This window comes from Danio rerio, chromosome 16 (assembly GCF_049306965.1).
Source record: "Danio rerio strain Tuebingen ecotype United States chromosome 16, GRCz12tu, whole genome shotgun sequence".
NCBI classification, from domain to species: Eukaryota; Metazoa; Chordata; class Actinopteri; order Cypriniformes; family Danionidae; genus Danio; species Danio rerio.
Window position 1 is genome coordinate 14,391,953 of NC_133191.1, and position 15,303 is coordinate 14,407,255.

Genomic DNA, 15,303 nt, shown 5'->3' on the forward strand with positions numbered 1-15,303 from the left:
ATGAACCATGTAGTCATGTGATTTGACATCAACTACACTAAGCTTCTGACAGCTCTAAAATCTTGAATTTAGAAAGTTGTATTAAATTTCTTTGAGCAAGGCTGGACAAGACAAACTACATATACGTAATGCTGTAGTTCCAGACTGATCTTACGAGGAAGCATAACTATTTTAACATTTTGTCGGTTTAGTAGCTAATTTGGTCGAGTTTAGTCATATATAAAGGTATGATTTTTAAAAGGAGACGTGGCACCCAACCCCGTCCCTAAACACAAACTTCATTGGAGTAAGGAGATCATACTAAATTGTACGAATGAGATCGTACAGATTCATATGAATTAGGCACTAAATCAAAAAATTACAAGTGGCCGTGAGATCGTGTAAGTAGTTCCCACTACCTGCACAGATGCCCTGTTAAAGATATAACAGCCCAAAACAATGACAACTTGGTAAATATTAGTATATATAGTAAAATATAGTAGCATATTATAGTTAAAGAAAACAAGTTGAGCTTACTCTAACCAAAAACAACCACAAAACTCAATATGAAAAATCTGCAGTATTTGAGCAAAATGGCCTTCACCAAAACCCATATATTTTGTAAGTGGAGTTCTTTTATGTTCTTCATTTAGGAGTAAAAAATATCAAAAACACAATTTATGAAATCAATAACCCAATGTTCCCCACTGGGTTGTTGAGAGCAAATTGTAAATGCAAATACTGTACAGTAAGTGCTGCACATTTTATTTTGAGTAATAAAATAAACATGCTGAACTAAAATTACTGAAAACATTAGATCAGAAAATAGGATTATAGTGATTTGGATGTTTTTCACAAGCTTTGCTATACAGAAAAAGCTTGTGATTATATAATAATTATATTAAAATATAACAACAATGAAGATTGTAGAAACAAGTAGTAGCACATGCAATATGCCTATTAGCAATATGGGCAAAATATTCACTGCTGATTGTAACAACTTATTATGATTTCATCCTTATCTGACATCATGCTGAATCATCTCAGTTACAGTAGATCAACATCTGAAATGTAACAACATCGTTTTAGGTAAAAAGGATTACAGCACACAATAAATTCTTCTTCTTCTGTGTAAAAGCCCTAAATGGTTATTTTTGTTGATATATTTTTTAAATGTCTAGTTTATTAAATATAAGATGATTTATTAAATATTTGAAAAAAAAATCATGGATATACTAGCAGGTTACAGAAATCAGACTTGCAATGACTCCACTGTTGCTTGATGTTCACATGTGCCAATAAAAAGCTTTTACTAAGATTTTTTGTTTAATAAATGTTAATATTTTCATCATATTTAAGTGCATATACTTTTTTTAACCACAATTGACTTGCTTCTAATAATTTCATTTTCACAGATTACATGGGGCATTTAGCACATGACTAAAAACCATTTTGACAGATGTAAACAGTAACAATGATCCTTTCATGTTTCCTGTTTTAAATTTTTAAATTCTATAGCTTCCGAGAATCCAAAAAGGTCTACATATTGATAAATAATGTTATGATGGCTGTTTTAATGTGAATTTATGTTTAAATTGCCTCTTGTTACACCTATAAAATACTTTGACAACAGGCAGGAAATGTTCATGGGCCAATGACATCATCACATTGAAACGGTCTATAGCTGTCAGCTGTCTTGTATTAATGATGTCATCGAGCAATAAATATTTGGAATGCAAGATAGTAACCACTCTATTGATCAACTGCCCTCAAGTTGTTAGGAGAAAAGTTAAATGAACTGTCCCCAAGTGTGGATGTAATACATAAAATGAGAGCTGTTGTAATTTACTGTATTACAATTTTTATTTTGTCAGTCAACTCCATTTTCTCTCTGTCCTGCAGATGTGCTGGAAACTTTTTATCGGCCTACTTCCTTCATGCGTCTGTCACTCACTTCTTGTCAGTCTCTTTTTGAGGAGCTTCTTCTCCTGCTCCAGCCTCTTTCTCTGCTGACCTTCAACCTGGACCTGCTGTTTCAGCATCATCACCTAGACCCTTCTTCTCCAACTCTCACCCCAGCCAGCCACACGTCTGACATATGCAGCCCACCAAATGAAGACTTCAGCTTCCACCTGTCACCCAAGGGCCTTTTCCATGGAGGTGTCCATCGTACTGGAAGCATCTTAGAGCAAGACCACAGTTTGAGTTTGGACACCAACCCTAATTCGTTTTTTTCGAGTCATGTTCTTGATGTGTCAGCATATCGCAATCCAATTTCTCTGTCATCAGGCATCAACAAAGAGGAAGCTGATCCGCCATTATCATGGTTTAACGGGAATGAGATCTCTGCACCTCTTAATGCTGGAAGTCTTTCCCAGCAAGCGGGCCAGGCTCTTCAGCAAGGCTGGGGGGCAGTCATGCGCTTGGGGGAGCGTTTAGGGCAGAACTTTGGTTTGGCCACCACTACAGAGAATGCGAATGGTCCTTACTCACCAGATAATTCCAAGACAGGCTACTCAGCAACACCAAGAAGCCCAGTTGAAAACAGGCAACAACCTAGAGAGGATCTTTCCCTGTGGGATAGTGGAGCTGCTATTCCTTGGGGTCTTGGACGGCTCTTTGGTGCTTCTAAGAGCCCCAACAACCCACCGACCACCAGGTTGGAGGATGTTTTTTTTTTTTTTAAATGCATTGTGAATCCAGAAAAGATTTTTCATTGAGATGCATTCGGAATGCATGGCGATGTTCTCCTGAGTCTATTCTGAGCTTAGTTTTTAACACCAGATGGTGCTTTACTGTATATACAGCCACATGGTCACATACCACTTCAACATAAAACGATCTTTAATTAAGTTAATGATTTAATAAAAAAGTTTAAGCGAATTACAAGAGTGTTTATAGTGACCTACAATAATCCTGTGGAATAAAAGCCATGGTGCAAGTACATTTGACCACTTAGGCCATGTCTACAGGTACACGGGTATTTTTGTAAATTGAGTTTTTCCTCCACTTTCAAAATAAAATCATGTCCACACATGCACAGTTTAAAAAAATCAGAAGAAAACACAAAAACGCCATATGAAGCACTGTCGAGAGCATGCCAGTGCAACAGGTGGCAAAGTGATCCTAACTGTAAAATCATGTTGGTCAATCAGAAGCCTCAAACAGTTATTGGCCCGGATTGGGTGTCATCTTGCATAGCACAACATTCTGATTTTTCTGTTTTGAAATAAAGTGGAATAATTGTCCTTATATCACTACATGTTGCTGTTAGCACAATTATTTGCTGAAGTATTTTGCTTACTTTGGCCATTGCACAGATGTATGTCTTGTAAACAATGACAGGCAATCTGATGTCACGCAAACAAAACGACTGTGCTGAAGATCAAACAATCTCAGTAAAAAAAAGTTTCAGTTTCAGGGACCTAGTACTGGGTTTCAATGTGAAAGAACAGCCAAACTGCAAGATGTGGTTTTAAATATAATTTGTGTTCTTGTGGACAGAGCCTTACAGAACATGAAAGCACATGCACTCGAGTGTACAATTTAAAAACTAGCCAAGAGCACCATCTGTTGGTAAGAAGAAGCTCAGAATCGATTTTAGAGAGAATCGTGATGCATTTTAACAAACTGAACATCAATCCACGACTCACTATACATCTATTTATCATCCTAGCCTTAGTTTTTTAACTTTAGCTTAGCTTAGCTTAGTTTGGTTCCGATTTTTTTTAGGTTTATTTATGTGAATAGGTGAATTATTTATGTGGCAGATTGTTTTATTGTCTTCTGTGCTGTTATTCTGACATAGGCGCCCATCTCAGTGGCTCTCCCCTGGTGTATCCGTCCTTTCCCGGATAGTGAATCTTAGCCAGGGTTCTCCACCTGAGAAAAGAGAGCTTCAGAGAAGCAATGATAAAGAGCAAGATGAGAATGAAAATATTAATGAACCAAGAGATCAGCCAAAGCCCCTAAGGTAAAGTTTCCATTAGGTTACTCTTGTTCTTCTTAACAGATTTCCATTCATGCATTTTAGAGGAATAATATTCAAATCTTTTTCTGCCTCTTTAAAAAAACTTTTAAATAAAATTATTTTGACGTCAGTAAAGTTATGCAACTTTTTTGTCTGTTAATTTATTAAGAAATGCATAGTGAACCATGTTTTCTATTATACCTACAGTGGATCCGGAAAGCATTCACAGCACTGCCCTTTATCCACATTTTTTTTTTATGTTACAGACGTATTCCAAAATGGATTAAATTCATTTATCTCCTCAAAACTCTACACACAATACCCCCTAATGACAATGAGAAAAAAGGTTTTTTTGAAATTGTTACAAATTTGCTAAAAATAGAAACCCTGAAAAATCACATGTTCATCAGTATTCACAGCCTTTGCTCTAAATTGAGATCAGGTACATTAGCAGCTTAATTGGAGTTCACCTGTGGTAAATTCAGTTGATTGGACATCATTTGAAAAGGCATACACCTGTCAATATAAGGTCCCAGGGTTACCAGTGCATGTCAAAGCCCAAACCAAGCATGAAGACAAAGGAATTGTCTGTAGACCTCTGAGACAGGATTGTCTCGAGGCACAAGGCTGGGGAATGTTACAGAAAAATTTTAACTGCTCTGAAAGTTCCAATGAGCACAGTGGCCTCCATCATCAGTAAGTGGAAGATATTTGGAACCACCAGGACTCTTCCTAGAGCCGGCCGGCCATCTAAACCGAGTGATCGGGGAAGAAAGGGAGGTGATCAATAACCCGATGGTCACTCTGTCTGAGCTCCAGAGTTCTTCTGTGGAGAGAGGAGAACCTTACAGAAGGATAACCATGTTGTGCAGCAATCCACCAATCAGGCCTGTATGGTAGAGTGGCCACAGAAAAGCCACTCCCCGCCTGGAATTGGCCAAAAGGCATCTGAAGGACTCTCAGACCATAAGAAACACAATTCTCTGGTCTGATGAGTCTAAAATTGAACTCTTTGGAGTGAAGGCAAGGTGTTACGTTTGGAGAAAACCAGGCACCGCTCATCACCAAGCTAATACTATCCCTGCAGTGAAGCATGGTGGTGGCAGCATCATGCTGTGGGGATGTTTTTCAGCAGCAGGAACTGGAAGACTAGTCAGAATAGAGGACAAGATGAATGCAGCAATGTACAGAGACATCCTGAATGAAACCCTGCTTCAGAGTGCTCTTGACCTCAGACTGGGGCGACGGTTCATCCTCCAGCAGGACAATTACCCAAAGCACACCGCCAAAATATCAATGGAGTGGCTTCAGAACAACTCGGTGAATGTCCTTGAGTGGCCCAGCCAGAGCCCAGATCTAAATCTGTTGAACATCTCTGGAGAGATCTGAAAACGGCAGTACACCATTGCTTCCCATCTTAAGCTTATAAAGCTTGAGAGGTACGGCAAAGAGAAAATCCTAAAGACAGGTGTGCCAAGCTTGTGGCATCATATTTAAAAAGACTTGAGGCTTTAGTTTTTGCCAAAGGTGCATCAACAAAGTATTAAGCAAAGGCTGTGAATACTTATGTACATGTGATTTTTCAGTTTTTTGTATTTTTAATAAATTTGTGACAATTTCAAAAAATATTTTTTTACATTTTCATTATGGATTATTGTGTGTAGAATGTTGAGGAAATTAATGAATTTAATCAATTTTGTATAAGGCTGTAACATAAAAAGAAAATGTGGAGAAAGTGAAGCGCTATGAATTCTTTCCGGATGCACTGTACCTACTATGTATATATCATAGAACAATTTAACTTATTAAATCAATGCACTTTATGACACTGTTAAAATGATTATTCAAACTTGTTAATAAGTATTTCAACTGACTGGAATTAACTTTACACTTTTAAATTTGGTTTACCTCTATTTGCTGACAGAAAGCACAATTCCTTGTCTCTGAAACGTCATTCTGAGTCTTGTTTTCTGGTTTGTCAGGGTGGTCAGAACTCTGTGTGATCACACTGGCACTGGGGCCGAGCTCAGCTTCAGGAAGGGAGAGGAGCTTGTTCTGTTGGGGGGTGTCGACCACGACTGGATTCGATGTCGCCAAGGTCACCGAGAGGGCCTTGTTCCCATTGGTTATGCTTCACTTATCATGTGACTTATCTTTATTCTGCCTGTATGTTTGTGTGAAAGAATATCAGGGGATCACATATACGGAAAACAAGACCATATATAGACGTAGGTATTAGTAGCCGTGTTTAATGTTTCTCTTTGACCCTCATTGCCTGGTTTGTGAAGTCTGGAATATTTTCTGTGATATATAAATATATATATATAGGAAATAACTCGCTATGAATTACTGTATAAATCTTAAATATATATTTAGATTTTACAAAGATAGATAGACAGATAAACAAGAAATAGAAATGGCTAATACTTAAGAGTCAAGTTTAACATGAAATAAAATCATCATATTGTATTTATTATTAGGTGTTCTGCCATACAAAAAACCCGGCTTGGCCAGAAATGCACTTAAAAGCTCACTGAAAAGTTATAGAAGAAACTGTATATTCATAAAAGCATTTCATTATAATTTTAAGTTCAATAAAACAACCAATATGAATATGCAAATGCTTTTTTTACATCTGTAAAACCCCTTAAATTTCTTGTCCTATCATCAGCCCAGTGATGTGTGGTAAAGATAAGCATGACTTTATTAGTGCAAAGGCATGAGTTTTGGGGCTGCGTTAGCAAATAAATGGAATATTTATTCAAGATAACTGATAAAACAATTAATATTTTGGATTTTTTTATTATAATCAAGCTATTTAAAAAGGGTTTATTGATTAATCAATCTATAAACTAATTGCTTGACCATTTATTCCTCAAAAGATGTATACTTCTGAATTATACACCAAAAATGAATACATGAGTTTTTGGTGTTGCCTGAAGATTTCTTAATATACACCCCTTTATTACCTCACTTCCCCGAAAAAAAGAAAGTTCCTCTTTAAATACCGTTATTAATAGTCTCTTATTGTTATTATTGTAACTCTCAATGGTAACAGTCAAATATATTAGCGTGATAGTGTGTAGATGATTCTTTTATATTTCTTACTGTGTGATGGCTAGTGTGGTAAGATCTGTATCACCATGAGCTTGATAGTGACTATGCATATTCTGTTCTGTACTGTTTATGAGGCTTGTTGCTGGGGAAAACGTATATATGATTGAAAGAATTAATGATTTTCTTTTGAATAGATATTCTGCATCAGTATACTGCTTTGTCGGAGGGTTTACATGCTAAACCTGCATGTGTGTGTGTGTAGCAAATGTCAGGTAATCATCAATAAAACTTTATAAGCACTGATACACTCAGCTAAACTACTAATGCTAAAGATATAAGCCATGATTTTGGTGGCTGCAGATGGAAAGGTGATTTAAAGTGCCCCTTTTATGCTTTCTTTTGGTCTCTTGAGGTGTGTCCCAAATTGCATAACTATCCACTATCCTAAGTCACTTCGTAGCATAAATAGAGCATTCACACTGTAATAAGTGCACTCAAAAGGACTGGATGATGCACATATTGAACCGATTAAAAAAGTGTGGAATGTTGAATATTTCATGCACTCAGCGGCTGCAGATTTGCTCATGTAGCGGAAAAGGAGGAGCTATCTGACGCTGAGGTCCCATTGGTGAATGGCTGTACTCATGATAGGAGCTATTTGGTAGTTTGGTCATTTATATCACTACTTTCAGCAACCGTTAAAAGTTGAAACAATGATGATCCATTTAGGATGACCTTAAACTCATAGCTTACACTACACGGTTGAGTTAATAGCATATAGTGTGTAATTTGGGTAACAGCTTTTGTTTACATCTATTCATGTTTATATAGTTCATTCAAGAAAACAGTCCACATTTTTTATAAGCCTTCTCTTTCTAATTGGTCAAATGAACCACTCTGCTATGATTGGTCGAATGTTTGCTGTTTAGTTAACATATCTGAATTAGAACTTCTGATTAAATTATTTATTATATCAATTTGAGCCTGGGTCCTCATCATTTTGAGGTGCATACAAAGTGTACTCCCTTTCACTTTCAGCTCCAGCTTTCACTTTTCTCCAGGCCTCAGCTAACATTACTGTGTTTAAGTAGACATTGTTTGCAGGCTAAAATTATGCAAATCTGTTACAAACATGCCTAGATTTGTGCAGAACATAAAGCTGCGATTTATATATATATTTTTTTATTTAGGAGACATTGGGCTTTATTTTAACGATCAAGGCACAAAGTCTAAATCGCATGGCGCAAAAGCATTAACAGTGTGTCCAAATTCACTTTTGCTTTTTTAAGGATGGAAAAATACGATTTGTGCCTCGGCACATGGTCTAACAGGATTGTGCTTATTCTCTTAATGAGTTATGGGTGTGTTTTGACTAATCAGAGTCTCATACCATTCCTTTTAAGAGTCAGTTGCGTCGCACCATGGTGCATTTGTTATTTACATGGCGGACATGTAAGAGGTAAAACTGAATGCTTCACTAGTAAGAAAACAGTTAAACATATCATCTGCGGCACGAAGATAAATAACTAGCCTCCTCCATTCGGCCTCTTTACTTTCTCTTTAATTTTACTCTTCACTTTACTCCTTCGTGGAGTCAGGTAACGGTGTTGTACGCAATCTACTGAAGACATCCATTACCCTACATATATAATTTTTTTTGTTAAATGCAAAGATTTGTTTCAAAACTCATTCTAAATTCAGTTGTAATTTCCAGCAAAGGAATAAATGAGCAATAATAACCAAGTGTGGTGAGTTATATCCAAACACACGTCCTACTCTTATGCCCCATATAGTGATGCATACGTGTCCAAAACCCAACAGGTGTACAAATCTAAACTTGTTTTTATTAAAACGAATATAAAAATGCATATAATAAATAATACTGCTAATAATAATAACATACAAATGTAAATTGTCATGTATAAACTAAAAAAAAAGCCCTCCGACATGAACAAATGGAGGCAGTGGTTTTTATATTTATGTAGAAAACTATATTTTTTGTAACAATTTAATCCTTTAGTTTTTTTATTTTTATTTGTAAAGATATTTGTTTATTGCTGTACTTCCCGTGTGTATTAAACCAATGTGTAAGCATTCGGACCATATAGGTGCATAACTAACGTGCTCTGCGCTGGACTTTAGGCCTGTTTTCAGCTGGTCAATTGCATCTATTTCAGTTCCTCAAAACAGCAACGCACCAACAATATGCTCTAACACACCTCTGTTTTAGACCAGCAAACCCATGAGTCCTTAATGTGGACCAAAACTTGGTGCAAAACATAACAATTTGGGTTGCGCTATTCTTAAGATATCAACAAATCCCACCAAAAATGTCTTGCCTATTGCGCCAGCTGTACGATAAGGCCCAATAACTCCTTTTATAGTAACTTGAACATTTTCAAACAGCTTCATTAAACACCCATGAAAAGTAATATCTAAAAATACATAATGGAGGCCCTTTAAATGACTTTTCTGTATTTGCCACTTCTGAATGCTTATGTGTCGTAAACATGTTCATTATACTTCAGGTTGGTATTGTTTTCAGCAAAGCTGCTAAAAAAATCTGACAAATGAACTATGAATCTTGCCACATTAACACTTTTGTTCATAACAGCACATTCTGGACAATTACATTCAATAGCAGAAAAGCAGTTGGATACAGTAGCAGGAAAATCACAAAGCACTGAGCATTCACATTGTATGTATAATGTATGAAAGCTTAAAACTGAAACTTAATGTCTGGAATTTGTGTATTTATGAGTGTCAAGGTGCAGGTTGTGGCAGTTTTCAGAATATGATTTAGAAGTCATATTTTAAAAAAATCAATGGTAGAACTTAGCTTTGTGTTTTAGCTTTAAAATTCCTGTTTAAAAAAAGAAGAAAATATAACCAAATTAGAAGGTTACAGAGTTAAGCAAGCAGCAGAGGTTTAGTAGGGAGAGAAAAAAAATCCTATTTTGTGTCATATAGTCTTTCCTCACAGGGCAAACTGCAATGATGCATGACCTTAATACAATTTTATTTGACATTGTTGTTCTATTATCATTTCAGATTCAGTTGATTATAACTGTGCATTTTAATTGTGACATCTGAATATCATTAGTATGTTTTTGAAGAAAGAAGTGTTGCATTTTAAATATAGTGTACTTATTGTTTGTGGTTAATTCTACCAGTTGATCTGCTTTTATCTGTTCCTCTTGTCTATCTCTCTATCTATCTATCTCTTGTGTGTGTGTACTTTTGTGTGGTAATGAGTTGCGTAGTTCTGTGTGGTATTGCTCATCGCTAGTAGCACACTTAAAGCATTATATGTACTGTACCAACTCTTGAGTTCTGTAATTCCCTGTGAATCAGCTCTATGCATGTTGGTGTTTGTAAATATACTCAATAAAACATTAAAAGAAACAGTGTGTAAGTGTGGTTATGATGATGTGTGGTTTTTTATGGCTTATTAGCACTGGGTTAGTTCATTCTAAAATGACCATGCACTCATAATAAGACATGTAAACATTTACCAGCAAACATGAAAACATTTTTTTTTATCGTACCTGTTTGATATGCATAAATTAATTCCTTTGCCAATGTTTATATATGAATAAAGGTGAATAAAGCCCTACATAAAACCTTTTCATCTTAGTGATTGTTTCTTCTCAGAAGGCTTGATTAAACCACTAAATTAATATAGATTTATTTATTCATTTAATTTTGTTTCTTTATGAATGTTTTACGGTGTTTCATAATAAAATACAGGACTTAACTAAGCATAGTTCAACACAAAGAGTTGTGTACATAGAAATTTCATGCCATGAGTCTTAAACACCATTGTTTCCCTATTGTCATGTAAATCCTGTGCGTAAAATCCCAGTGGAAAACAAACCGATCAGAAAAGCTTGGCACACCTGTCTTTGGGAGTTTTTGCCAATTCCTCTTTGCAGTACCTCTCAAGCTCTATCAGGTTGGATGGGAAGCGACGGTATACAGCCATTTTCAGATCTACCCAGAGATGTTCAATAGGATTTAGGTCTGGGCTCTGGCTGGGCCACTCAAGGACATTCACTGTGTTGTTGTGAAGCCACTCCATTGATATTTTGGTGGTGTGCTTTGGGTCATTGTCCTGCTGGAAGATGAACCATCACTGGAGCTCAGACAGAGTGACCATCGAGTTATTTATCATCTCCCTATCTTTTCCTCCGATCACTCGGCTTAGATGGCCGGCCAGCTCTAGGAAGAGTCCTGGTGGTTTCAAACATCTTCCACTTACTGATGATGGAGGCCACTGTGCTCATTGGAACTTTCAGAGCAGCATACATTTTTCTGTTACCTTTCCCAGCCTTGTGCCTTGAGACAATCCTGTCTTTGAGGTCTACAGATAATTCCTTTGTCTTCATGCTTGGTTTGTGCTTTGACATGGACTGTCAACCCTGGGACCTTATATTGACAGGTGTATGCCTTTTCAAATCATGTCCAATCAACTGAATATACCACAGGCAAACTCCAATTAAGCTGCTGAAACATCTCAAGAATGATGAGCGGAAACAGAATGTACCTGAGCTCAATTTAGAGCTTCATGACAAAGGCTGTGAATACATCTTTACATGTGACATGTGAATACTTATGTACATGTGAAATCGAGACATGCATTAGCTATGTTGTCAATAAGTAAAAAAAAAAGCATTTTTATTTATTTACAGTTGTCAGAATGCAAAATTTAGGAAAGACGGATTATAAGTTTATTTAGCACCACCCAAAAGAGGCATAAGGTCTGTTTGACTGCATGTTTGGTTTAATGTGTTTACTGTGAAATATTTGTTCGTTTGTGTTTGAGCCACCAAGCACGTGTGCATTTATAATGAAAAAAACAGAGACATGTACATGGTTGAATAAGTCATGTATTTTTCTGAAGAGAAAGGATGTAGCTTTAGTATCAATCATTCATTCGTTTATTTACGAACCGCTCACTTATCCAGCAAATGTTATATATATATATATACCAAACCAGCGACCTTCTTGCTGTGAGCTAATCGTGCTCCCACTGACGTCCTCCATCAATCATTATCATCTAAAATTTATTAAATAAATACATTTTAAAAGGTAAAAAAAAAAAATGTATGTGAAGATCTTCAGAATAATACCTTAATACAATATTAGAAGTACCACTGAAATACATACAGCATGCTAAATTTTATTTGTATTCAGGTTTTTAAGCTTTTATTTACCCCTTAAAAAAAAAACAAGCGATTTAAAACATGTAGTTTTGGGATTGATAAAGATCTTATTTCACACGTTTTTCACGAGTTTTAATCCCTTACCACAAATGTTTTACAAATAAAAAATTGTTTATGTCAATTAAAATGTGTATCACTGCCCTCTTGTGGCACATGAAGAAACCTTTCAGTTTTGTACTACTGCCCATATTGAAGAGACTGTAAAAACAAAATTATTCCAAGAACAAGTTTATTTTATTACACAAATTGACTGTCTATCATTTCATAAATTTCTAGCCAGTAGTGCATAAACTAGACATATTTACAAAGCTAGACATTCCATAATAATAATTGTAAGTGGTAAAAAAGCACTACAAATACAAAGTATGAAAGTAAGAAAAAAAACTGACAAAGAGTTCTAATGCAAAAACCTTTAAAAAAAAATGCCATCTGAAAATTCCACTTCGAGGTTTTTGCATCTGAACTCTCAAATACAAAATCTAACGTTTTATAACAAAGTAGATTACCAATTTTCTTTATTACAAGGATAACATATTATATGATTTATCATAACATATTTTTAATCACATATTGTATTATTAAATATATTTAGATGTTTAAATTTATATTCATTAATTCATGTTCTTTTTAGTTTACTAATCAGGGGTCACCACTGTTCACTGTTCACCCCAATTCACATATAGCGCATGTATTTTGACTTATGGGAGAAAGTGGAGCAACCGCAGGAAACCTCGATCATGGGGGAGAACATGCAAACTCCACACTGAAACTGCCCCAGCTAAGACTCGAACCAGCAACCTTCTTTTGATTAGTGTTGGAGCTAAACTGTGCAGGACACCCGCCCTCCAGGACCGAGTTAGCTCATCCCTGGCCTATCCTGTACACCGCAGATCTCAAAACTCGACCTGCAATTAGAGGGATACAAAGGTGGTTTTAGCTCTACTATAAAATAGCTGGGTGTTATATTAGACAGCAATTTAACTTTTGAACATTATATATCCCTTGTCACAAAACTGCTTTCTTTCATTTGTGGAAATATCGCTAAGTTATGAAGTATGCTATCCATATCAGATGCAGAAAAACTAGTCCATGCTTTTATGACTTCTAGGCTGGATTACTGTAATGCTCTGTTTGCTGGCTGCCCAGCATCCTCTATTAACAAACTTCAGCTAGTACAAAATGCAGCTGCCAGAGTTCTTACGTCTAGAAATATGATCATATCGCCCCAATTTTATCCTCCCTACACTGGCTGTCTGTTAAGTTCTGTATTAATTATAAAATATTGCTTCTTATCTATAAAGCTTTAAAGAGCCCATATTATACATGAAATAGGGTAATATTTTGGTTGTAAGGGTCTCAAACAACAGTCTAATATACATGCAAGGTCAAAAAACACTTTCATGGTCTTATAATCTGCATTTATTTTTACCTAATTTTCCCAGCGACTCCTGTATGAATCGTCCAGTGATTAATTTTTTCCCAAACCCCTCCTTAGCGCGAAGCTAATCTGCGCTGATTGGAACGGTGACAGTCTGCTGCGATTGCTCGTCTACCTTCAGTGAGTGACAGTGAAAACAGCTAATCAGCAATATAAAAGTAGTCACAGTTCATACACGCTCGATAGTGTAGGCGTGGATTTTAGCTGCCAGTGGGTAAATGTAAATACAGACGATGGACTTGAAAATACCGACGACTAACTATTTTATTGAGCAAAAACTCCAAAAACTGTTGAGGAGATCTCCTAGCTTGTCTCACTCTGCTCTTTTCACACACACACACACACACACACACAAATTGTCCTCGTCCTTGCGCGGGCGCACGCACGCACGCACACACACACACACACACACACACACACTTAACCCTCCTCCAGAGTCCGGACAACAACGCGCACACATATAAAAACACACACACACACCTCCGGACAACATCGCGCGCACACACACACACGCACACACACACTACCCTCCTCCACGGAGCTCCGTTTTTAACGTGGCTTTTAACAAATCACAACTAAATACATTTGCAAGCTAGAGTAAACGAGGCAACAACTTTAATCGCACGTACTTACACTTGAGAAATGGAGGAAGAAACCCATCCTGACATATCCATCAGTAAGTTACTCTTTACTGATCCTTCCTTTAACGAACGCCGATGAAGTATTCTTTGTAGCATGTAGTTTCCAGAAGTTTCCAGTAGTTTCCAACTGTTCAAAGCTTGGCTATAATGCTGAGGTTTCATCTTTGGGTAGAGACTCAATAATATCCATCTGCAGTGTGACTTCAATCGACCGGCATGTTTGTGTGTGTTTGTGGGTGTGTGTGTGGGTTTCTGTGTCAGAGGGCGGGGCCGCAGGTTTCAAATCTCCCGGGTTTGCGCGTGCACGTGAATAACTTGGTTTCGTTCGTACGTCATGATGAAACACCTAATGACTCGTTATCAAGGCAACTCGTTTGAAGCACTATGAGTCGACTCTTTTATAGATGAATCAACAGTTTTAAACACTGTACACTAACAGATTTAAGCCTTAGCTGGATATTTCACTTCACTTAGAGCTGTGTTACGCACTAAATGGAAGGGCATTTTCAAAAACCCATAATATTGGCCCTTTAAATAATCTAGATCCTGTTTATGTAACCAACCTTCTGTTTCGCTACAATTCAATCCGCTCTTTAAGATCAACAGCAGCTACGCTTATCATTTTCTTTATTCTATATTTACACCAGGGTATACTCATCCCAAGGCCCCTGGAGACTATGCAGCGTCATTGATGCGATCCAAGACCTGTGAAGTAATGATGCCAAAGTATCCCTAATCCTGGACCAAACGTGTCTTGAGCTGATGCTGTGGTGGTCATGGAGGAATAGAGTGCATGAGACCCTAGTGACAGACGAGTCCCTGCATTGATCCTGTCCCCGCATTGGTCCCACTTACACCTGCAGTTCTCCACGATGGGCATCCAGCTTCTTTAGCCTCCAGCATCTAGACTGCAGCTCCACATAGGAAGTTTGGCCAAAAGAATAATGATCGTGCCCAACAGAGCCTGGTTTCCCTCAAGGTTTTTTTGTCAAT

General features: G+C 36.9%; 1 protein-coding gene across 4 annotated transcripts in view; it reads left to right on the forward strand.

Annotated features, from left to right (window-relative positions):
• The window catches only part of rusc1 (RUN and SH3 domain containing 1), a 34,074-nt gene extending 23,663 nt beyond the window's left edge, over nt 1-10,411 (forward strand). For all 4 annotated transcript variants that reach the window (XM_005157911.6, XM_005157912.6, XM_681985.11 and 1 more), the window contains 3 exons: nt 1,882-2,638; nt 3,788-3,952; nt 5,932-10,411. In XM_005157911.6, the coding sequence (XP_005157968.1) occupies nt 1,882-2,638; nt 3,788-3,952; nt 5,932-6,097 (1,088 nt within the window). In that variant the 3' untranslated portion in view covers nt 6,098-10,411. The remainder of the gene's footprint in view (nt 1-1,881; nt 2,639-3,787; nt 3,953-5,931) is intronic.
• Nucleotides 10,412-15,303: the final 4,892 nt, after the last annotated feature.